This window comes from Balaenoptera acutorostrata, chromosome 9 (assembly GCF_949987535.1).
Source record: "Balaenoptera acutorostrata chromosome 9, mBalAcu1.1, whole genome shotgun sequence".
Taxonomy (NCBI): Eukaryota; Metazoa; Chordata; class Mammalia; order Artiodactyla; family Balaenopteridae; genus Balaenoptera; species Balaenoptera acutorostrata.
In genome coordinates this window covers 8,752,911-8,779,504 of record NC_080072.1, presented here as the reverse complement: position 1 = coordinate 8,779,504, position 26,594 = coordinate 8,752,911, and the positions used below count along the sequence as shown (strand labels likewise).

Genomic DNA, 26,594 nt, shown 5'->3' with positions numbered 1-26,594 from the left:
AACTATTTTTAAAAAAACAACCATACATAAAGCCCACCATCAGACAATCACAATTAACATTTAAAATATCCCCTTCCTTTTTAAGGCTCTTATATATTGCTAAACTGCTTCTGTAGAAGATTGTACCCATTTATACCCCTACCACCAATGTAGGAGAAGACTTGTTTACTACTCTGAACACACCGAGATTTTTATTGTTTTTAAAACTTTTACTGACTTGATTGGTGAAAAATAGTATCTTGCAGTTTTGTTTTGTTTTGTTTTTAATTTATTTATGTTTTGGCTGCATTGGGTCTTCATTGCTGCCTGGGCTTTCTCTAGTTGAGGCAAGCAGGGGCTACTCTTCGTTGTGGTACGCAGGCTTCGCATTGCGGTGGCTTCTCTTGTTGTGGAGCACGGGCTCTAGGCACACGGGCTTCAGTAGTTGTGGCATGCGGGCTCAGTAGCTGTGGCGCACTGGCTTAGTTGCTCCACGGCATGTGGGATCTTCCCGGACCAGGGCTTGAACCCATGTCCCCTGCATTGGCAGGCGGATTCTTAACCACTGCGCCACCAGGGAAGTCCCTATCTTGCAGCTTCTGCTTCTGACAGTACTAAAGACTAGAGAATCTGAAGGGACCTTCTTCCTAACAAGATCCTGCACACAGTATATTCCGTTACAGTGTAGACTTCGAAATAAAAGAGAGCTGCAAGGGGCTGAGCAGGTGGGCAGTGAGCTGAAACCAGAGCACTGAGCTAAGTACATGTGAAGCTGTGGATCATTTGAGGCCATTCACTGCAATGCGGTGACAAACTTTGGGCAAAAATGACTCCTAAATTAAGTTGGATCATGAAATGGGGCTGGAATGGTCCCAGGTGGGTAAGCCCCTAGCTCCCCAAAGGAGCAAACACAGATCTCCTCTGGAGGAAAAGAGATCTGAATAATGTACCAAAGAGCAGCACAGAGAGATAGATGATGGGAAATAAGGAAGAAAATTAAGATATGGAAGACAGAATAAGATTATTTAATATATGTCTAACAGGAGTCCTGGGAGATGAAGGAGAGTGAATCAGAGGCAATAAGAGAAGGGATGATGGTTGAGAACTCTCTAGAACTGATGAAGTACATGAATCCACAGCTTCAGAAACCACAGCATATAACAAGCAGGTTAAATAGAAAGAAATACACATATAACAGTAAAACTGCCACACGGCAAAAACCTTCTGAAAGAAGGAAAATGTTTCCAGAAGGAAGGTGTGCAGGACAAGAAAGTGAACAAAGAAATTCTTTAAAAATGTAAGAAAAGCTAAACAAATATTATCTTATATAGTAATAATGACAGTTAATTGATGAGGTTAAAAAGAAAACAGAACTGAAACACTAGTTGGGAGGAAGGTAATCAGGTAATCTGTTCTGAAGCTCTGTATTGTTCAGGAAGGAGATTAAGTTATTTCTTTACATTTTAAATAAGTACATGTGGTAAAGTTTCAAGGGTAACAACTGAAAGAATTTTTATAGGTGGTATAACTTCTATAAGAGGAGGGGACTGGAATAAGAAAACTAACACAATTTGTTTTAAAAAGACAAATAGGAGGGGGAAAAAAGCATAGAAAGAGTAAAACTAATAGAAATCAAAAGGCAAGATGGTAGCTCTAAAACCAAATATTTCAGAAATCAGAAAATGGACTAAACCCACCAATTAAAAAAACAGAGGTTATCAAATTGCATTTTTGTTAAATCCACGTATATGCTGTTTACAAGAGACACACACACCTAAAACATACAGTCACAGAGAGGTTGAACATGACAGAAAAAGATATACAGACAAATACTAAGGAAAACAAAGCTAGAATCGCCTTATTAATACAGATAAAAATGCTCAAACAACAACAAAAAATGGTATTAGGGATAAAGAGGGCTACTATATATTGCCTCAATTTACCAAAAAGATGTATCAATTCAAAACTTTATTAAAATAGCCTCAAAATATGTGACAGAACAAAAGGGAGCACTGACAAATCCACCAAAACAGTGGAACATCAATACATATATGTTATTGATACTCAAGGAGACAAAAATTAGTGAAGATTTTTAAAATGACATAATTAAGAAGTATGATTTAGAGATAAAAATGAACCTTATACCCCAAAATTAAACAAAATGTCCACTGTGCTCAAGCACATATGGAACATGTATAAAAAGTCTAGGTCATAAAATACATATCAGCAAATGTTTAAGACTCAGTGCCATAGCATTCAAACACTATCAAAGTATTCGATAAAATGTGTCAATAAACGCATCACCAAAAGCTTAAGTAGCAGAGAATTAAATTTAAAGTTTTTTAATTCACATAACATTTGGAAGTTAAAAATCATACTTCTAAATAACACATAGGTCAAAGAAACCATAAAAGAAATCAAATACTTCATATTTAGAAGTGAATGATAATGAAAATGTCTCCTAACACAACCATCTAAACTGCACTAAGAGAAATTGACAGCCTTAAAATCTTACATTGGGACTTCCCTGGTGGCACAGTGGTTAAGAATCCGCCTGCCAATGCAGGGGACACGGGTTTGAGCCCTGGTCCCGGATGATTCCACATGCCGCAGAGCAAATAAGCCCGTGCACCACAGCTACTGAGCCTGTGCAATAGAGCCCACAAGCCACAACTACTGGGCCCACGCACCTAGAGCCCGTGCTCCACAAGAGAAGCCACCACAATGAGAAGCCTGCGCACCGCAACGAACAGAGTAGCCCCCGCTCACTGCAACTAGAGAAAGCCCACGCACAGCAATGAAGACCCAACACAGCAATCAATCAATCAATCAATCAATACGTAAATAAATAATCTTATATTAAAAACGGAAAGAAAACTAAAAAACTAATGACTAAAACTGAAGATAATGAGTTTAACTGAATCAACAGTGAAAAATATTCACACACACACACAGACCTGAGGAGATTCAGAGGTTTCTTCTACCACTTTTAAACACCTTAATGTGATGTGAACTCTTCCAGAAAACAGGGTGAGGAGAAAGGGTGAGACCAGTATGCCAAAACCAGACAACAGCATTTGTGACCAGAAAATTATAGACCAATCTTGCTCATAAACTTAGATACCAAAACTCCATGCAAATTATTAGGAAATCAAATCCAGCGACAGATACTTATTTTAAAAAGAAAGAAAAAAGATAATATATCAGGACCCATTTACCCCAGAAACGCAAAAGTGGTTTAGTTTAGCATTAGAAACATCTGTATCATTCACCACATTAACAGACTAAAGCAGAAAAACCACATGCTCATTTCAATAAATGCCGAAGAAACATGTGACAAAATACAATACCAATATATAATTTTTAAAATATTGTTGGCAAAATGGGAATGGAAGGGAACTTCCTTAGTCTAAAATGGATATATACTAAAAACCTACTGCAAACAATAATGGTAAAATGTTAGAAGCATTCCCTTTAAAATCAGAAACAAGATGAAGATGCCTATTATCATTGCTTCTATTCAACACTGTACTGGAGTCCTAGACCTACAAGTGTAGAACAAAATTAAAAAATATAAAATCCGATGCGGAAAAAAGCAAAAACTCCATTCTCCATAAATTACGTAGATAATACCTATTATTTACAGATATATTACTAGCAATAATGAGAGTTTAGCAAGATGGCTGAATTTATCATATAGAAAAATCAAATGCATTTCAACATACCAGCATAATTAGGAAAAATAATTTTTAAGATTTTTAACTTCTAAGGAAACTTCTAAAATAAATCTAACAAAACATGTATAAGACCTTAATCAAGTTTTTATATTCTTCATAAAGAAACTAAAAAACCTAAATAAATGGAGAGAGATTACTCTGTTCAGGATAAGAATACCTTCCCATTGTCATAAATACATGCCAATCCCCATCAGACCAATTTATAGATCCAATGCAATTCCAATCAAAAACCAAACAGAGACATTAATAAACTTGATGAACTGATTCCAAAACTTACACAGAAGAGCAAAGACTAAAGCATAATTAAGACACTCCTGAAGATGACTACAGGTAAAAAAGGGAGGGAATCGTTCTACCAGATATCAACTCTTATTATAAAATAACAGTAATTATGATAATGTAGTAATGGCACAGAGCTGGACAAAATGACCAGTGGGACAGAATTAAGAGCCTAGAATCTGACCCATGCATTTATAAAAGGATTTTTTTAAACATAACAGAAATTGCAAACAACGGGAAAACAGAGTATTCAATCAATGATGTCAAAAGTATTGGCATCTATGTACAAAAATAGAAAACGGATCTCCACCTCACATACACAAAAATTAATTCCCAGTCGACTAAACACAAATATGAAAGACAAAATTTAAGAGTGTTTGTATGCATGTGTGTGTGTGTAGAGAAAGGAAAGGATTTTCTAAAACAAGACTTAAAAAGTACTACATAAAATCAAAGGTGAATGAATTCGACCACATTAAAACTAAGACCCTACTACTAAAAAAAGAAAAGGCAAGACCAACAAGCATTTGTGACCAGAAAATGCATAACCAACAAGGCTCATATCTTTTTTTTTTTTTTAATAAATTTACTTATTTCATTTATTTATTTTAGGCTGCATTGGATGTTCATTGCTGGGCACGGGCTTCCTCTAGTTGCAGAGAGTGGGGGCTACTCTTCGTTATGTTACGTGGGCTTCTCATTGCGGTGGCTTCTCTTGTTGCAGAGCACAGGCTCTAGGTGCGGGCTTCAGTAGTTGTGGCTCACAGGCTCAGTAGTTGTGGCTCGCGGGATCTAGAGCGCAGGCTCAGTAGTTGTGGCACACGGGATTAGTTGCTCCGCGGCATGTGGGATCTTCCCGGACCAGGGCTCGAACCCGTGTCCCCTGCATTGGCAGGTGGATTCTTAACCACTGTGCCACCAGGGAAGCCCAAGGCTCTCATATCTTAAAGTAGACATACAGGATCTTTACAGTGCAGAGAAAGACAACCCAATTAAAACTGGACAACAGGAATTTCAAAGGAAAGGAAACATGAATGGAAATAAATACATGAAAAGATATTCAATTCCATTAGTAATCAGGGAAATGCAATTTAAGATCACAATGAGATATTTTATATCACTAATTTAGCAAAACTAAGATGTCTGATAATACCAAGTGCTGCCAAGGATATGGATCAATGGGAATTTTTATATACACTGATGAAGGGACTATAAACTGGAACAAGAACTTTGGAAAACAATTTGGCATTATCTAGTAAAGGTGAAGCTATATTACATATTCCAATATCCATCAATCCCGCTTTTAAGCACATACCCTTGGGAAATTCCCATATATCCACACATACAAGAATGTTCATAGCAGTGCTGTTCATAACAGCAAAAAAACTGGAGAAAACCATTGAGAATAAACTGTTATATTCACAGAAGGCACTATTATACTACAATGAAACTGAATGAAATACAACTACATGCAATAATACAGATAACCTTAAAAATAAAATGCTCAGTAAAAATTCAAGTTGGTCACATATTATATTTTTATAAAGTTCAAAATTAAAGAAACTTAGCAATAGACTGTTAAGTGAACCAAACACAAGTAATAACTTTTTTTTAATTCAAGGACAGAAAAAGCAAAATTTACAATAGTGGTTATTTCTGTGGAGAGGCAGGGAGATGGGAAGAAGCATACAGGTATAGAAAATAGTACTTGTAATGTTCTGTAGTTCTGGAAAGCTACAGCCCTTGGGCCAAATACGACCTGCTAACTATATTTGTAAAGAAAGTTTTATTGGAATACAACCATGTACATTCATTAATACAATTGTCTATGGCTGCTTTCTTGCTACAACAGCAGAGCTGAGTAGTTGTAAGGCCCACAAAGTCTAAAATATTTACTGTTTAGTCCATTACAGAAAAAGTTTGCCAATTCTAGTTCTAGATAGTAAGTTGGGTAGTGGGTTGATGATGTTCATTAAGTGATGTTTCATACCTTACATATATACATTACGTGTATCCTTTCTTACATGTAATACTTATGCTTTCTTTTGGATATCTAATAGCATATTTAAAAATTTAATGGTAGGTCATTATTTTAATTTGCTTTTATTTCTTTTATTACTAGTTAGGCCAAACTTTCTCCCATATTTGTTCATCAGCTGATTTCCTTTTCAGTGAACTATTTATTAGGGCCTTATCTTAGAATACAGTCACTCTTCAGCAAGTAAATAAATATGTTATCCTTATGTGTACCATGATAACTAAAATATTTTTTCCAGTTCATTTGCCTTTTTGTAAATATGCATAAGATTAATTATTATGTATTCAAAACTACAGCACTTTTCCTTGATAATTTCTTTTATTCTTTCTAATTTTAATGAGTCCTTCCCCAATTCCAGAGGTCTAATAAAATTTACTTTTCCCCCATGCTTTAAATTTTATAATTAGAATTTATTTATGGCTCCTAAATTGAAATCTACACAAGATTTTTCTCTAAATAGTAACATATACTTCTAATCACTGATTTCCACCCCATCTTAAATAACTAATCAATCATAAGATCTCTTTGACATCAAAAAATTTTTTAAGTTTTTCAATGTCCTACCTAAGTAAATGGGTACCAATCTCCATCTAAATACTCTTAATTCTATAGTCTTTTCAGGATGGCGCCAAAATATGGCCTATATCAACTTTAAAAAGGGATTGATCCCTATATTACACATTGATTAGTAGCTTAACATTTGGTAAAGGTGACATTTCAACCAGTGGGGGAAAGTTGGACTATTCAACAAATAGTGTTGAGACAAATAGGTGCCCATCAGAAAATAAGCTGGATCCAAACTGGATCATAAATTATAATGTGAAAAATGGAACCGCAAAATTTCAAGAAAAAAAAGTGGGACAAATTCTTTATAACCTTGGAGTGAAAAACACATAGGGTACATAAAATGCTATCCCGTGTATATTTATATTTGCTTTGCATATACTAAAAGAAACTCTGGAAGCCTACAAAAATGGAAGAGAGACTTTTCACTAAATACTTACTTCCTAATCTTTTCTGGGATTTTAAACATGTGAGTGCATTACCTATTCAGAAAAAAAATTTTTTTTTATGGTTTCAACGTTCATCACACTGAAAGAATGAGAGCTTCAGCAATTATTTCACAAAAGACGCAGCAGGATCTAGACACCACAGACTGTATTATCCATGTTTTTACCCAGATTTCATAGACCCTCAGCTATTAATGTTTCTATGAAGGCTGTACCAAAATATGAGTTTTAGACTCAGAACAGACAAGAACCCTCTCACGACTGAGACAATCTCAGTATCTCATGGCATCCAAGAAGACTGCTCCCTACAATCTCTTGTTTAATTTCTAAACAATTCAGTAGTTACTGTATTAGGTCTCTCTGCCCTAGTAAAAAGGAAGACAGTTTTCTTTATGGTGAAGACAGTCGTCCTGTGTCGGATGAAAAGGAGTCTCAAATATGAGCTCATCTCCTAGCTAACTATTGTAGGAACAGCAGCTCAGCACTGATTATACCAAAACTGTCTGGCAGGTGTTCACCTCTGAATAAATGGTTATTCTTTTTTAAAAAAAATAAAATAAAACCACTAAAACAATCCCTAAAGTACTTAGGGGAACATTTGCAGAAAATAGCTTCAGAATGTAGTTCTTAATAAATTTAAATGTCCTACAGAAACTACATGAAGATCCTCTTCTGGATTAACCGTAAACATTCTCTGGCTAATGGTGTCTTGCCCAGGTTATATGGGGCGGGGCTGCAGAACCTCAACCAAGTCATTGTACAAGAATATACTTGAGAAAATATATTGAAATGTCTAGGTATTTTTCTAACTCTGAGAAATGTATCAGCTCTACTTAAAGATCCCCCCCACAATGAAGTTTATGTGGTTCTCAATCAAGCACTTGCCAAATATTCACAAGTCACCTTACTATTTGCAATATAGCATCCTAAATTTACTCTTCACTCAAAACCCTTCAATATCTTGTTTAAAAGGTTCCCTAAAATTACAAACTACCCAACTCCAAAGCTAAAAAGTACATACATGTTTGCAGAGCTAAGAAGAATTCTTCATGAACAATCCTCCTAATGACTATAGTTCCCTAAATAGACACACAAGGGCAAACTAGTATTTTTTTTTCTAAGGTGTTTTTTTTTTTTTTAATTTATTTACTATTTATTTATTTATTTGGCTACTCAGGTCTTAGTTGCAGCACACAGGATCTTCGCTGCAGCATACGGGATCTTTCACTGCAGCGCATGGGCTCCCTAGTTGTGGCGCGCAGGCTCAGTAGCTGGGGCACAGGGGCTTAGTTGCCCCGCAGCATGTGCGATCTTAGTTCCCCGACCAGGGATCGAACCCGCATCCCCTGCATTGGAAGGCAGATTCTCAACCACTGTACCGCCAGGGAAGTCCCAGGGCAAACTAATATTAACATATTTTTAAAGTGAAATAAAAAAGGAAATTTTTATTTTTCAAATCTTTCCTTTTAAAAACATCCTTATATGTACTTATTTTTAGGATCTTACAATATATGCTACTCTGCAATCTTTTTACATTTAATAACATATCATGAATATCTTTCTATGTAAATACAGATAGATCCATTTATCTATCTTATCTTTTAAATGACTTCTTTTCATTCCTTTGTGTGATGTACCATAATTTAACCAATTCCTCAAAAATACATATTTGGGTTGTTTCCAATTATTCATTATTATAATAATAATGCCACAGTAGTATTATTCTTGTCCACATATTTTTATCTACTTACATATGGACAGTCCCTTAGGGTAATCTCCTAAAAGTGAAATAGTGGATCAAAAGACGTGAACAGGGCTTCCCTGGTGGCGCAGTGGTTGAGAATCTGCCTGCTAATGCAGGGGACACGGGTTCGAGCCCTGGTCTGGGAAGATCCCACATGCCGTGGAGCAACTAGGCCCGTGAGCCACAACTACTGAGCCTGCACGTCTGGAGCCTGTGCTCCGCAACAAGAGAGGCCGCGACAGTGAGAGGCCCGTGCACCGTGATGAAGAGTGGCCCCCACTTGCTGCAACTAGAGAAAGCCCTCGCACAGAAACGAAGACCCAACACAGCCAAAACTAAATTAATTAATTAATTAATTAATTATTTTAAAAAAAAAAAAAAAGACGTGAACATTTAAAATGTTGATACTGTCACATAAAGACTGTGTACCAATACATTTGTACTTTCTTGATTACTGTTATGCAACACATATTTTCATGAATATGTCTTAACCATTTGTATTTCTTCCTTTGGGACTTGCCTTTTCATGTAGCAAAGGAAAATTTTTAACCCTATAAATGTGTTTTATAGTTCAATCATGCATTGGGGAAGCAAATAGTACATAATTATGAGACTAAAGTTTGCTTATATAGAATTTATTTCGTATTTTATAAATAAAATATGAAACTTAGCACACTTAATATTTAGTGATAAACCCTTCATATCTGTAAATATGTGTATGGGGTTGAGCAGTGTCCCCCCCCCTAAAATGCATGTCCACTGGAATCTCAGAATGGGGCCTTATTTAAAAATAGAGTCTTTACAGATGTAATTAGTTAAGTTGAGATCATACTGGATATGGGTGGGACCTAAATTCAAAGAGCAGTGTCCTTGTAAGAAGAGAGAACACAGAGAGAAGGTGGCCATGTGACCACAGAGACAGAAATCAGAATGCTGAAACTAAAAGCCAAGGAATGCCAAGGATTGCCAGAAACCACCAAGAGAAACACAGGACAGATTCTCCCTCAGAGCCTCCAGAAGGAATCTACCCTGCCAACACCTTATTTTCGGAATTCTGGTCTCCTGAGCTGTTAGGGAATGAATTTCTTTTCTTAAGCCACCCCGTTTGTGGCACTTTGTTACAGAACTCCTAAGAAACTAATACAATATGCATATTGTATTACAATATGCATTACATATTGTATTGCAATACAAAATTTCAAAAGTCAGGGTTACAGAACTTTAAAAAGCTCTTCCTATTTCCTGGAATACCATGATAAAAATGAATTTTAAAACAGAATGTTCTGGGGGCTTCCCTGGTGGCTCAGTGGTTGAGAATCTGCATGCCAACGCAGGGGACACAAGTTCAATCCCTGGTCAGGGAAGATCCCACATGCCGCGGAGCAAGTAAACCCATGTGCCACGACTACTGAGCCTGCACCCTAGAGCCTGTGAGCCACAACTACTGAGCCTGCGTGCCGCAACTACTGAAGCCTGCGCGCCTAGAGCCTGTGCTCTGCAACAAGAGAAGCCACCACAATGAGAAGCCCATGCACCACAACAAAGAGTAGCCCACGCTCCCCGCAACTAGAGAAAGCCCACGCACAGCAACGAAGACCCAACACAGCCACAAATAAATAAATTTTTTAAAAAAAGAAAAAAAAAGAATGTTCTGAAATATTTAAATGTTTAATAATACAGAGGAATGTCATTCTGCATGTTTATGCCCGATAACCTGAGACCACCCTAAGACAAGAGGAAAGGCATGAAGAGTCATTCTAACCCACCCTCTCCTAAACATCCTCAGTTAAGAATTCCACTGGGGGCCTTCCCTGGTGGCCCAATGGGTAAGACTCTGCACTCCCAATGCAGGAGACCCAGGTTCGATCCCTGGTTGGGGAACTAGATCTCGCATGCATGCCACAACCAGAGTTCGCATGCTGCAACTAAGACCTGGTGCAGCATGAATGAATGAATGAATGAATTTTTTTTAATTCAAATGAAAATCAAGTACTTAAAAAAAAAAAAGAATTCCACTGGACATCTTCTCTACCAGTGATGAACAAACCAGAGCTTAGGTTTGGTAAAAGTATATCTAATAATGGAACGTTATAACCCTAAAAGAACACATCACCTACACACTCAACTTTCTCTCCTACCTAACTCACAAAGTGTTGCCTAAGCAGATTTCTCTCCAAAGCCAGGCCCCAACCTTGGATTTCTGAATTGCCAACCAATAGGCTGTGCTGCCAAACACATAAAAATATCACACAGGTGACAAATAGAAGGTAAAGGTAAGTCTCTCAAACTCGGTTTCTTTTGCAATATTAAGACCAGCTGGAATGTAAATCTTAGGTTGGACAAGCATATTAACTTTCTTGAATCAACTGAGCCAAATAAACTGAAAAAGATGCATTTTACGTTTAATATGAGGCTATGAAAAATTCCCACTTCAAAAGGCAAGTTCTCCTACTAACTAATCAGTATATATCCTCTAAATGACTTCCCCAATGTAACAGAACTTCTAGTTTAGCACAGTAAGGCTTTGAGGCAAGAAGGACGGGGATGTGAATCTCTGCCCCACTACTTACTAGCTGAGTACTTTGAGCAAGTTGCTTAACTTTCCTAAGCCAGCTTCTTCATTTTTAGGATAAAGGAAATACCAACTCCATGGAATTACTGGGAACATAAAGTATAAAAGTAACGAGCACAGTGCCGGTGCTATTGTCTGAATGTCTGTGTGCCCCTAAAACTCATATGGTTGAAATCCTAACCCCTAAAGGTGATGGTATTAGTAGGTGGGGCCTTTGGGAGGTGATTAGGTCACGAAGGTGAAGCCCTCAAGAATGGGATTAGTGTTCCTATGAAAGAGATCCTACAATCAGAACTCTTGAGACCAGAAAGAGAACCCTCACCCAACCATGCTGGCACTCGGATCTTGGATTTCCAGCCTCCAGAACTGTGAGAAATGAATTTCTGTTGCTTATAAACTACCCAGTCAATGGTATTTTGTCATAGCAGCCTGGAGAGACTGACAGTTGGGAACACAGCTGGCCTCTAAAAACGGCAGCTATTATTATTTCTACTTTACTCGGAACCTAAGAAGCTCAGATAAGTTTATAAACAAAAGCACTTAGTTTAACACATGTGTAAACTGAGGACTAGCCATTAAATGACTCAAGGTCTCAGTGAAAAAGGAACAAAAATAAGGTAATGGTACCCAAGTGTCCCACCTCTGATTTTCTCTAAGCTACCATCTAGTCAGCACTTCCTGATATTAACTCATGACCCAGCATCAAGTTTTGCTATAATCACAAATAAGATGAAAACAATAGCCATGCCGTGCATCATGCTACCTTTGGGAATTTAATTTTACATCATAAAAATGAGCTAATGATAAGTTTTCCCTTTTTTAGCACTTTTATCTCTTGTAAACCAGTAATCATAACATCTCTCTTAGAAAGATCATTAATGGGTATTACCACAACCATTTCAGATGGAGAAACTATGGTCACAGTAAGGCAGGAGCAAAAACTGAACTAGATTCTAAATACTGTTCTTTCTAAGAGAACATACTATTTCTCTTAGCATTTACTATTCACAATTGATATTTTCTGGTCGCTATTTAATTCCCAACATAAAATAACATCATTTGAAACACACCTTTCACTTTGCCATCAAAGTCAGGGCTTGTGGCGACCTGGAGCCCTGGATGCGGTAGCAGAAAACAGGTGACACTGGAGAAACATGAGTGAATGTGATTTCGGACATTCTGAATTTCTTCATGTTGATGTTCTTTCACCTGCCAATAAAGGCCGACAATTTACAAAAGACCATTTGATTTTCCTCACCAGCAACCACTAGTATATGACAAAGGAAAAACTTCCCAATTCTAATGGATCGTAGTGGCCTAGGTGTTATCCAGTGAGAAAACTCAGAACCCTAAGAAGCAATAAATGCGTAAAATCGATTAACCATGGCTTGGCTCCTAGAGCTATCAAAGAACAGCAACTAAAGAGTTTCTTAAAAAAGAGTATTGCACAAGACTTAGGAAGAATAAGGGAAGGTTTGTGGGCATGAAGCAGGGTCTAACCAATTAGCAGTGATTGACAGAGGCCTCCTGTGTTTTTTTTTTGTTTTTGTTTTTTTAATAAATTTATTTATTTTATTATTTTTATTTTATTTATTTATTGTTTCTGGCTGCGTTGGGTCTTCGTTGCTGAGCGCAGGCTTTTTCTCTGGTTGCTGCGAGTGGGGGTTACTCTTCGTTGCAGTTCCCGGGCTTCTCTTGTTGCAGAGCATGGGCTCTAGGAGCGCGAGCTTCAGTAGTTGTGGCACGTGGGCTCACTAGTTGTGGCTCGTAGGCTCTAAGCGCAGGCTTAGTAGTTGTGGTGCACAAGCTTAGCTGCTCCGTGGCATGCGGGATCTTCCCGGACCAGGGATCGAACCTGTGTCCCCTGCACTGGCAGGCGATTCTCAACCACTGTGCCACCAGGGAATCCCGACTTCTGTGTTTTGAAGCCTGTTTGTATCCACACCAGAAACAAAAGGCACATATGGACCCACGTGTAAAATGTGAAACGGAAATTGCAATCAAAGCTTGGGCTTTTGCACGGGGCTCTGCTCTCCAATCCCTGTGAGTTATATACATGGGTTCTCTAATCTTACCATGAATAATATTATTGTGTGCTAATATTCCGGAGTGTTCAACACACAGGGTAATTTTCCATGATGTGCTTTAAATACAATAGCTAAAGGCAAATGAGAAAGTTATCACTACTTTAGGTAATTCCTCAGAAGATTATATTTCTATTTACCTGTAGACGCTTTTCCAAAAACGACATTCCTCCCTGTAGTCCATAGTTGTATTCATAAGGGAAACTCCAGTCTCGAACCAGAAACATCAGTGTCTATTTAGAAAGACAGCAGAATGTATTATAATACTGCATAAATGTATTTTCAAAATAACCATTCAAATACTTCTTTGCATAATGCCAGCTTCTTCAAAGGGGGCAAGAAAATGTGCTAAAGGATTTATCAACTCTGTAATGTCTTAGAAACCTTATAAACACTAGCAGAACATGTATAAACCATATGTGAGGTCAATATCCCATCTGATATTTTTGTTCTCATGGGTTAATAATTAGGAAGAGACTGATGAGAAAATGTTAAATTCAGGGCTCTGCTCGAAACACAAGTATGAGGAATGTGGTGGAGCACAAGAAAAACATATGGCACTAGCTACTCATAAAATGATATCTACTTTTAACATCAGAAAGGAAAAGAAAACTAAAACAATAATACTTAGAGATCCTCTAATCTTACTGAGGTTACTATGCATTCTTACCCTCATAAAACAATTAGCTAAAGCAGGGGTCAGCAAACTTTCTGTAAAGGGCCACAGAGTAAATATTTCAGGCTGCTGTAGCAAGAAGCAGCCATGGACAACACAAATGAGTGTAGCTGTGTTCCAATAAAACTTTCACTGTGGACACTGACATTTAAATTTCAAATAATTTACACATGTCATGAAATATTATTCCTCTTTCGATTTTTTTCAACCATTTAAAAATGTAAAAAAGAACATTCCTAACTCACAGGTCATATGAAAGCAGGCAGCTGGCCAGATCTGGCCTGTGGATTGTAGTTTGCTCATCTCTGAACTAAAACAAAGATATGACTTAAATTTATAGTTAATATTCTACCTGGAAGGGTTTTTGGAAAATTTCATCCATCGCCAGACGACCATATTCTGTGAAGAGCTTTAAAAAAGAAGAGTTATGGTTTGTAAGGCAACATTACATAAAGTATTTCTATGGCTATTCTATAGCAAATAATTCATTTAACAGACTGAACAGTACTTATATGAGACCAAAATTCTACAGTTTCAAAAGCCCGCAGGAGTCATGAACCTTAAAATAATCTTGACTATTCCTCTCTCTCACATTTCTTATCCCAATTCATTAGCAAACCCAAAATCCAACCACTCACAACTTCCATGTGGCTTACAATATTGCAATAGCTTCTCCCGCGTCAGCCCTTGCCCCCCACAGACTCTTCTCACTACAGCGGCCACAGTGGCTCTGTCATTACACAAGGTTAGTCAGACCACATCATACCTCTGCTCAAAACCCTCCGACCTCATTCAGGATAAAAGCCAGTCCCTACAGTGTGATCCAGCCACACTGGCCCTCCTTGATGTTCATCTAACCTGCAGGGCACACTGCTGCCTTAGGGCCTTTGTTTTCACTCCTCCTTCTGCCTGCACTGTTCTTCCCCCAAACATCTGCACAATCAGCTCCCTCACCTCTTCAGGTATTTACTCCAACGACTCCTTCTCAATGAAGCCTCCCATGGCCATCTACCTAAAAAGATTACAGTTTTCCACATAATATTTCCTACCCCATGCCCTTGTGAAATTTTTCTCCTTCACCTGTCTCACTACCTAACATAATATACCTTTATTTATCTTGATTAGTGTCTGTCTTCACTACTAGCATTTAAACTTTGTGAGGGCAAGGACGTTTGTCTGTTCTGTGCACTACGGGACCTCCAGCAGCAACAGTAGCATGTACTGGGCCTGTAGGATGCATGCCATTCAAATGACCCAATGAATGAATTCTTTAAAGTCAGGGTTTACACATACATTTACCTCTATTTCTTCATGAAGCTTCACTAAAAAGTAAAGCAAAACGAAGTTTAAAAATTGTAAACTCGGGGCTTCCCTGGTGGCGCAGTGGTTGAGAGTCTGACTGCCAATGCAGGGGACACGGGTTTGGGCCGTGGTCTGGGAAGATCCCACATGCCACGGAGCAACTGGGCCCGTGAGCCACAATTACTGAGCCTGCGCGTCTGGAGCCTGTGCTCCACAACAAGAGAGGCCACGATAGTGAGAGGCCCACGCACTGCGATGAAGAGTGGCCCCCGCTTGCCACAACTAGAGAAAGCCCTCACACAGAAACGAAGACCCAACACAGCCATAAGTAAATAAATAAATTAATTAAATTTAAAAAAAAGATATAAAGCAGTAATCTTTTAAAAAAAAAATTGTAAACTCAAAAAAAAAATTGTAAACTCACAGGACAGAGAGGATCAGAAATGATATGAAAAAGAGGAGTTGTCACAAACACGCTGGAAGGAAAACAAATGAGAACTGTCTCGGGTTTTGGCTTTCTCCGCCCTGCTAAGAAATCTGAGGCAGGGGCCAGAAAGGAACAAGCAGAGTCTCTCAGCAGAATCCCTGAAAGGCTCAGAAATTAGAAGCACCAGTCACCCTGAAGGAGGGCGTGAGGGAGCTGGGCTGACAGCTAAGGAAATGGCTGGAAGTCTTTGGAGAGATCACCGACACTCCCAGATCCTGCTCCCTCCCCCTGCTTCAATCCCCTTCCTGCCCCCACAGAAGATGGGAAGTGAACCAAAAAGAATTTAGACTTTGAAACCAAGCTCAGCTGAAGAAGGGAGTAAGTCCCCTACCTTACTGGCAACAGGTACTTAAGTCAAGTCTACACGCCCCACAGTGAGACTCCTTGGGCCTCTCACCCTGCTGGAGCTACAGCAAGCTTCACCTACCCAGGCAGGAGTTCAAAGATGCCTCTGGAGAAACTGACAACCCAAGAATAATAGTCTGCAAATACTGACATTTAGCGGCTGCAACAAAATAACTAAATAATCTTGCCCAATGATCTCACTGGCGATCCAAACCAGTACAAAAGGCCCACTCTCTTACCAAAAGCTCCCAGTTGGTATTTTAGTGGCTCACTCTTTTTTTTTTTTTTTTTTTTTTTATGGCTGTGTTGGGTCTTCGTTTCTGTGTGAGGGCTTTCTCCATTTGCGGCAAGTGGGGGCCACTCTTCATCGCGGTGCGCGGGCCTCTCACTGTCGCAGCCTCTCTTGTTGCGGAGCACAGGCTCCAGACGCGCAGGCTCAGCAATTGTGGCTCACGGGCCTAGCCGCTCCGCGGCATGTGGGATCTTCCCAGACCAGGGCTCGAACCCGTGTTTCCTGCATTGGCAGGCAGTTTCTCAACCACTGCGCCACCTGGGAAGCCCAAGTGGCTCACTCTTAAATACAGATGACCAGGGACCACCACACCTTTGAGAAAAGCTTATAGCAGGGAAGACAAAAAACTCATGTCTTTCAATTCTAGAACATCATCTTAATCCTTTTATAATTTCTTTCCCTCCATTTTCTGTGTTCTGTTTTACTAATATCGATTACCAACATGTTAAACCTCTCCTGAATTGATCCTCAAATTTTCCTATTTTTTGGTGCCCTCCGTTTTCCCTCTCCTCCACCCCTCCCTCTCCTCTCTTCCACCCCTTTCCCTTCTCTCTCCTCCCCCCTCTATCTCTCTCCTCTCCTCTTCTCTTCTCTGGATGCTCCACTGCCCCCCTGCTACTGATTTCTACTCTCTGTCTTTTTAGTCAACCTGTTAGGAAAATTTTCTCCAATTTACCTTTTAACTCCCCCTGTACTGAATTTTCCATTTTTGCTGTCATAGTTGTAATTTCCAGGAGTTCTTTCTGGGTTTTTTTGTTTTTTTTTTAATTAATTAATTTATTTATTTATATTTTTGGCTGTGTTGGGTCTTCGTTTCTGTGCAAGGGCTTTCTCTAGTTGCGGCAAGCGGGGGCCACTCTTCATCACGGTGCGTGGGCCTCTCACTATCGCGGCCTCTCTTGTTGCAGAGCACAGGCTCCAGACGCACAGGCTCAGTAGTTGTGGCTCACGGGCCTAGTTGCTCCGTGGCATGTGGGATCTTCCCAGACCAGGGCTCGTACCCGTGTCCCCTGCATTGGCAGGCAGATTCTCAACCACTGCGCCACCAGGGAAGCCCTCTGGTTTTCTGAAGGTTGCTTTATACCAGCATCCTGTTATTTCTTGGTTGTAACAGTTGCAACATCTTATTTTTCTGAGGACATAAGTGTACCAAGAATGAAGAAAAAGCCCACACTAAGGTACATAACCATGAAAATTCATGCCAAGAAACAGAAGATCTTAAAAGCTTCAGAGAGAAACAAAAAGGTCACATACAAAGGAATCAGATGATGTGGGACTTCAGCTCAGACACTGGAAGCTGGAAAGTAATGAAACGATGCCTTCAATTCTAAAACAAAATTATTTCCTATAATTCCAGGATAAAATTAACACATGCTCAGACTTATTAGACCTCAAAAATGTTATCTCCTATGCAGCCTTTCTCAGGAAGCTACTGGAGAATGCATACAATGATGGACAGAATAAACCAAAGATTAAATGGGATCCAACTGAGAAAGGAATTGAAAAGAAATTGCCCAGCCCTGATTTCAAACTATATTACAAAACTATAGTAATCAAAACAGTACGGTACTGATATAAAAACAGACACACAGATCAATGGAACAGAACAGAGAGCCCGGAAATAAACCCTCATATATATGGTCAATTAATTTTGGAAAAGGGGGACAAGAATACACAATGGGGAAAGGAGAGTCTCTTCAATAAATGGTGTTGAGAAAACTGGACAGCTACATGCAAAAGAATGTAACTAGACTACTATATTACACCATACACAAAAATTCACTCAAAATGGATCAAAGACTTGAATGTAAAACCTGAGACCATAAAACTCCTAGAAGAAAACATAGGTGGTAAGCTCCTTGACATAGGTATTGGCAATGATCTTTGGATTTGACACCAAAAGCAAAGGCAACAAAAGCAAAAATAAACAAGTGAACTACATCGAACTAAATAGCTTCTGCACAGCAAAAGAAACCATCAACAAAATGAAAAGGCAATGTACCAAATGGGAGAAAATATTTCCCATTCCCAAATCATATGTCAGATAAGAGGTTAATATTCAAAATATATAAAGAACTTATGTAACACAACAGCCAAAAAAAAAAAAATCTAATTAAAAAACAGGCAGAGGATATGAATAGACCTTTTCCCAAAGAAGACATACATGTAGCCAAGAGACACATGAAAAGGTGCTCAACATAATTAATCATCAGGGAAATGCAAATCAAACCCACAATGAGCTATCACTTCACACCAGTCAGAATGGCTATTATCAAAAAGACAAGTGTTGGAGAGGATGTGGAGAAAAGGGAGCCCTTGTCCACTCTTGGTGGGAATGTAAATTAGTGCAGCCACTACAGAAAACATTATGGAGGTTCCTCAAGAAATTAAAAATAGAACTACCATATGATCCAGCAATCCAACTTCTTGGTATATATTCAAAGGAAACAAAACCATTATTTCAAAGAGATATCAGCACTCCCATGTTCATAGCAGCATTATTCACAATAGCTAAAATACAGAAACAATCTAACAGTCTAAGTGTCTGTCAATGGAAGAACAGATAAGAAGAATGTTATGTATATTATATATATACATAATGGGTTATATATACCACAAGGGAATTTTTTTCAGTCTTTAAAAAGAAGGAAACCTTGTCATCTGTGGCAACATGGATGAAACTTAAGGGTAATATGCCAAGTTATATGCAGATTAACCCTCCATGTTGTTCAAGGGTCAACTGTAGTTAATAATACTGTACTGTATACTTGAAAGTTGCTAAGAGTTTTAAAAGTTTTTATCACACACACACAAAAATAATAAAAATAATTTTTTATTAAAAAAAAGAAAATAGGGACTTCCCTGGTGGTCCAGTGGGTAAGACTCCATGCTCCCAATGCAGGGGACCCATGTTCAATCCCTGGTCGGGGAACTAGATCCCACATGCGTGCCACAACTAAGAGTTCACATTACGCAACTAAGAAGTCCACAAGCTGCAACTAAGTTTCTGCATGCCGCAACTAAGAAGTCCACATGCCGCAACAAAGATCCCGCGTACCACAACTAAGACCTGGCGCAGCCAAAATAAATAAACAAATAAACAAATAAACAAATAATTGTAATAAATAAATAAATACATAAATAAATTACTAGGATGACGGCTATGCCCCAGGTCTAAAAGAAGCACTCCAGACTAAAGGAAGAAAACACAGGCCAAGAAGTCATGCCTCCCCAAGGAAAAATAAAACAGAACCTAAAGTATTAAGATCAGACTGAGACATTTTTTGAGTCTCTCCTTTGCAGACACATTACTGATAAGCACAGAACACTAAACTAATGAAAAGAGTGATATAAGACACCTCAGTTATGAAGAACATATACATATATCCATATAAGGCAAATACAAATACTTTTTTTTTAATTTATTTATTTTAATTAATTTATTATTTTTGGCTGTGTTGGGTCTTCTTTGCGGTGCGTGGGCTTCTCATTCTGGTGGCTTCTCTTGCTGCGGAGCACTGGCTCTAGAGCACGGGGGCTTCAGTGATGCGGCATGTGGGCTCAGTAGTTGTGGCTCGTGGGCTCTCTTAGAGCACAGGCTCAGTAGCTGTGGCGCACAGGCTTAGTTGCTCCATGGCATGTGGGATCTTCCCAGACCAGGGCTTGAACCCGTGTCCCCTGCATTGGCAGGCGGATTCTTAACCACTGCGCCACCAGGGAAGCCCACAAATACTTTTTTAACCAAAAATTGCAACGTTAACTACTGGGAAGATGAGAGGAAGGAGACTGAGTGAGGGGTAGGAGTTGTAAAGAGAGAGAAATCCTAATTTTATATAAGAAATAATACTTAAGTTTTTTAAATCCAGAAGGAACAATATAAGCACGTTCTTTAAAACTGTAGACACAGATAGCAGAAGACACAGCCAAAAGGAGTACAAGTGGCTGCCTCTGGAGAAAGGGAATGGGACGTAGAAAGGATGCTCATTATGAACACTGCAAGACTACTGACTTTTAAACTATGAATACAGATCACCATGTTAAAAATAAATGTTTTTTTAAAAAAGTACAGGTTTCCCCGGCGGCACAGTAGTTAAGAATCCGCCTGCCAATGCAGGGGACACGGGTTCGATCCCTGGTCCGGGAAGATCCCACATGCCACGGAGCAACTAAGCCTGTGCGCCACAACTACTGAGCCTGCACTCTAGAGCCTGTGAGCCACAACTACTGAGCCCATGCGCCACAACTACTGAAGCCCGTGCACCTAGATCCCGTGCTCTGCAACAAGAGAAGCCACTACAATGAGAAGCCCATGCACCGCAATGAAGAGTAACCCCCGCTCGCCACAACTAGAGAAAGCCCACACACAGCAACGAAGACCCAATGCAGCCAAAAATAAATAAATAAAATAAATAAATTTATTTTAAAAAAAAAGTACCTAGTAAATTAAAATACTATATATAAAAAAAGACAAACACACACTATAAAACTATATACAACTATGATTTCCTATCTGTAATTCTGAAATCCAAAAAGCTCTAAACCCCCAAGTTAAGCAGCAAACTCATTTGGAGGAAAGTCTGCCTTAAACTGATGTAAGGCTTTAAATAGGTTTTATTTATCCTATTTCATATAATTAGTCACACATTTCACTGCAGAAATATTAATGTGTTTAATTAGAAGGTATTAACCAAATGCCCATTCCTATCCTAGACATCATGCTATAATATATGCACCATATTATCTATCTAAAATCCAAAAACGAGACTTCCCTGGTGGTCCTGCGGTTAAGACTCCGTGCTCCCAGTGCAGGGGGGCCGGATTCGATCCCTGGTCAGGGAACCAGATCCTGCATGCCGCAACTAAGAGCAAACATGCTACAACTAAAAGATCCCACATGCTGCAACTAAAGATCACGCATGCTGCAACTAAAGATACCGCATGCTGCAACTAAAGATACCGCATGCCACAACTAAAGACACCGCATGCCACAACCAAGATCCCAAGCGCCACAACAAAGACCCAGTGCAGCAAAATAAGTAAATTTAAAAAAATTTTTTAAATTTTAAATCCAAAAAAATTTGAACTCCAAAACACCTGTAGCCTCAAAGCGTTTGGATAAGGGCTTGTTGTCACATGTCATATATTTCCTATAGGGATACATACCTGTTTACAGAAACGCAGGAAAAGAATAGAACAGATATATTCAAAACTGATCGGCATAGTGGTTACCTCTGGGAAGGGGGAGAGGGGGACTTCAGCCTTATCCAAAGTGCCCAATTTTTTGAAAGGATAATATTTCTAATTTCATAAGTAATATTATACATTATTAACTTTTAAAAAGAGAAAAAGTATTACAATGATAGATATCATCTTACCCATTTAGAGAGCTTAATTCTAGGCTCTATGAAGAAGGCACAGAGTGAAGGGAGTATCTCCACCAGGAAACCTTTCCCAATCCCCCAGGCTGGGACCTCTGATACCTGGGCATCTCTCTCCCTCAGCACTTAATAGGTAACGAACTCCTGTTCAGAACCCTGTTTTTGTAATTTACATGGAATCAAATCTAGCCACTTTTTTTCTTTTGTCTTCTTCCTTTGACATCTTGCTTAAAAAATTCTCCCTCGGGACTTCCCTGGTGCTCCAGTGGTTAAGAATCTGCCTTCCACTGCAGGGAATGTGGGTTCAATACCTGGTCAAGGAACTAAGATCCCACATGCCGTGGGGCAACTAAGCCCACATGCCTAAACTAGAGACCCCACGTGCCACAAAACACAAAGCCCATGCGCCCTGGAGCCCTCGCACCACAACTAGAGGGCCCGTGTGCCACAACAAAAGATCCCACGTGCCACAATTAAGACCCGATGCAGCCAAATAAATAAGCAAATAAATATTTTTTTAAAAATTTCTCCCTCAGGGCTTCCCTGGTGGTGCAGTGGTTAAGAATCCGCCTGCCAATGCAGGGGACACAGGTTTGAGCCCTGGTCCAGGAAGATCCCACATGCCGCGGAGCAACTAAGCTCATGCGCCCCAATTACTGAGCCTGAGCTCTAGAGCCCGCGAGTCACAACTACTGAAGCTCGTGTGCCTAGAGCCCGTGCTCCGCAGCAAGAGAAGCCCCAGCAATGAGAAGCCCATGCACCGCACGCAATAGCCCCTGCTCACCGCAACTAGAGAAAGCCCGCGTGCAGCAATGAAGACCCAATGCAGCAAAAAATAAATAAATTTATTTAAAAAAAAATTTCTCCCTCAATATTGCATATTGGCCTATTTTTTCCAGTTATTTATGGTTTTTTTTTACATCAAAATATTTAATCATCTGGAATTTATTTTCGTATATAGCACAAGGTAGGCATCTAATTTCTATTGTATCTAAATACACAGGCAACTATCCTAACATCATTTACTGACTGATCCATCCTTTATGTATTATATATTCTTAAGTAGAATGAAATATATGAAAATGTACTATATCATATGTATATATCACATTAATCTATTTTTCCCTGAACCAGTGCCCTGTTGCAGTAATTATAGCCTTATAAGATGTCCTAAGTCAGTTTTCTCTTATTTCCCCCACCCCTTGTAATATTCTTGGCGGTTTTACAATTTAACTTTCCAAATGAATCTCAGAACAATTCTGTCAAGTTCCCAAAAGAATACCTTTATGATTCTGTTTAATGGGAAAGAAGTAACAACTTTATAACACTCAGTCTCATATGAGGTAACATTTATAAAATACACAGCAGTGTCTGGTACAGAGTAAGCAATAAACGTGTTAGCTCCACATATAGAAGATACATATGAAATATAGATATTTACAGAAGAAACAAGGTGTATTCCTGCATGTGGTTAAATCTTTTATATGCCTCATACAACACTGAAGTGCTTCATACAGGTCTCCTTAAATTTATTCCAAGTTGTTAATATTTTGCTACAGCAAATGTTTTCCATTACATTTTTAAACTGGTTAATGTTGGTAGATAGGAAAGCCTACAGATTTTTGTATTTGTACTTTGTGATTGGTACCGAATTTTTTTTTTTAGTTCTAAACAGTTCACCAGTTGATTATTGTGAATTTCCAGGTACACAAGAAAACTATTGTCTCTTTCATAAAATTTATATTTATTCAACTTCTAGATCTACCATCAATCAGCCTTGTCCAATGAGACAAGGCCTCTGGCCATTAGGCCCAGTGGTCACCCTCCATAGGCGTAAAATCCATCCGACCCACCATCCCTGTTCTCACTGACCAGTGCCCTAACCCTAGTCACATCCCCCCTCCGGCTTCACAGTCGAAGGCACTGGCACGACCAGCCACTTAATTCTCCGGTCCCCCCTCCCCCACCCTCAGACAATTCCACTGTTTCTCCTGCAACTTCAGAGCCACAGTGAACACTCTCCTAAATTTCCAGCTCCTTCTCTGAGAATTTCTTCTACCTCCCTGCTTTAACAAAACCTGAGGGCACAATTTTCCCCATAAATATCTGAAGTAGCAGCTGTTATTCTCTCACATCCCATGTGTCTCCAGATCAAAAGGTGGGGTTGGTGACGTCCCTGCTCCCCTTTATCACTTCTCAACCATCATCCTCCATCTTCTGGTAAAAAGCCCTACTCCTTTAGGATTTGCGCCATTCTGTAGAATAACCTCTTTCCCCATTCTTTATTGCCATCCATCTGCAAACCATGTGGTCATTCCCTATCATTCATCAAGCACTTTGACACCTGTCCCAGTCCTCTTCATCAAAGCAGGCACTTCCATTCAATCCCTGCTTCAGCCAAGAACCTACGATGAGTAAAGATTCTTTCCTCCCCTACAGTAGGACATAATTAACAGAATCAGGAATGTTTAGTTTTGAAATGATTATGGGAAAGACATGTTTAAACACATCTTGGGTTTGAGGAACCAGAGGATGGTGGAGCTCTTGAGAATAGTATCAAAGGAGAATTACGTAACTGCATCATAATCCTTATCACCTGTTATGGAGTTGTGCCCACCCCCCAAAAAAATAGGTTGAAGTCCTAATCCCTGGTACCTGTGAAATGTGACCTTATTGGAGGAAGGGTCTTCTCAGATTATTCAAGTTAAGATAAGGTCATTAGGGTAAGACAATCCAATATGACTAGTGTCCTTATAAGAAGACATAACAGAAACACAGGGAACAGAATGCAACGGGAAGACAAAGACACACAGACACAGGGGGAAGACAGCCACATGAAGACAGAGGCAGAAACTGAAGTGTTACAGCTGCAAGCCAAGGAATGCCAAAGATTGCCAAAAAACCACTAGAAGCCAGGAAGAGGCAAGAAAGGATTCTCCCCACAGGCTCGCAGAGACTGTGGCCCTGTCAACCACTTCATTTTCGACTTCTAGCTTCCACAACTGTGAGATGATACAGTTCTACTGTTTTAAGCCACCAAGGTCGTGGTACTCTGTGACAGTAGTCCCAATACATCACCCATGCCTAAGCATTTAGGTACCCTCTCACTGACTGGACTACAAAATCCATAAAGAATCATGTCTACCTCACATACTATGGTATCTACAGCACTTGGTCCACTGCCTCACACAAATTAGGCACTCCAAAAAAAGGAGCTTAGAAAGGAATAAGTTTCAGGTGAAAAGGTGTCAAACTCAAGTCTTGAAGGATATGTACTATGGAGCAACAGCTCTCAACCACTGAACGATGGCATTGGTATAGAACCACCAATTATGAAGTACAGGTAACTGCTAATAGTAACATTAAGAACCAAAATTTAGGAATTATTTCCTTTTTTTTTTTTAAAGAAATAGAAATTAGAACTAATTCAAGGTAATTTCTATAATAAAAGACACCCCCACTCTGGTATTGATATGTTTCTTGAATGCCGGTGGGAGGAGTAGAATTAGAGAAGCATGCCAAATTGCATCCAACTCTGGAATACTCAATGAAGAGGATTTTACAAGAAAAATGTAGAAGAACTGCTCTATTGGGACTTCCCTGGTGGCAGAGTGGTTAAGAATCTGCCTGCCAACGCAGGGGACACGGGTTCAATCCCTGGTCTGGGAAGATCCCACATGCCGTGGAGCAACTGAGCCCGTGCGCCACAACTACTGAGCCTGTGTGCCACAACTACTGAAGCCCGCACGCCTAGAGCCCGTGCTCTGCAACAAGAGAAGCCACCGCAATGAGAAGCCCGCGCACTGCAACGAAGAGTAGCCCCCACTCGCCGCAACTAGAGAAAGCCCGTGCGCAGCAACGAAGACCCAAAGCAGCCCAAAAAAAAGAACTGCTACTATGGAGAAGAGGAGACAATGACTAATAACAGTAGCAGTGATAGGTATAAATAATGGCTAGCAGTTATTAAGCACATACTGTTTTCCAGGCACATGATCCTATGCATTTTATAAATATGAATTTATTTAACCTCGCCTGAATTATTGCAATAGCTCCATAACCAGTCTCACTGAATGCACACTTGTGCCTCTAAAAATCTATTCTAAACACAACAGCCAGGGTGATCCTTTCATAATATGTCAAATAATATCACTCCTCTGATCAAAACATGGTTCCCATCTCACCCAGAGGAAAAGCCCAAGTCCTTACAAAGGCAGGGCATCACTGGAAGCTGAATGCCTCTCTGACTTCATCACTTGGCCTTCTCCTGTCTCACCCTCCAACCCCACCCACTGGCCTCCTTGCTGTTCCTGGATCCCGCCAAGCACACTCCACCTCAGGGTCTTTCTTCCTGCTGTCCCCTCCCCTGCACCACTCCCCACACCCCTCCCCCCAACATATCTGCAGGACTGACCCACCCACTTTCTTCTGGTTCCTAGCTCAACTCACTAAGGCCTTCCCTGACCACTCCAGCCACAGATACAGAGTGCAGGATTACCATGAACCCCAAGTCTTCCTCCAAGTTTCAATCTTTGGCTGAAACTACTCAGTTGTAAAACTTATCTTAGTCTTAAAACTTTTAAATGATATATTAACATTTTTATGAGAAATATATACCTGTAGCTGTTGAAGATCATCTTCCTGAATGTTCTGGGACAAATTATAAATCTAGAA

At 39.6% G+C, this 26,594-nt stretch overlaps 1 protein-coding gene across 1 annotated transcript in view; it reads right to left on the bottom strand.

Moving 5' to 3' along the window:
* Window positions 1-26,594, bottom strand: part of ATL3 (atlastin GTPase 3) — a 56,304-nt gene that overhangs the window by 8,524 nt on the left and 21,186 nt on the right. The window contains exons 5-8 of the mRNA XM_007174359.3: window positions 26,538-26,588; window positions 14,472-14,528; window positions 13,584-13,676; window positions 12,430-12,568 (exon numbers count right to left, since the gene is read on the bottom strand). Of these exons, the coding sequence (XP_007174421.2) occupies window positions 12,430-12,568; window positions 13,584-13,676; window positions 14,472-14,528; window positions 26,538-26,588 (340 nt within the window). The remainder of the gene's footprint in view (window positions 1-12,429; window positions 12,569-13,583; window positions 13,677-14,471; window positions 14,529-26,537; window positions 26,589-26,594) is intronic.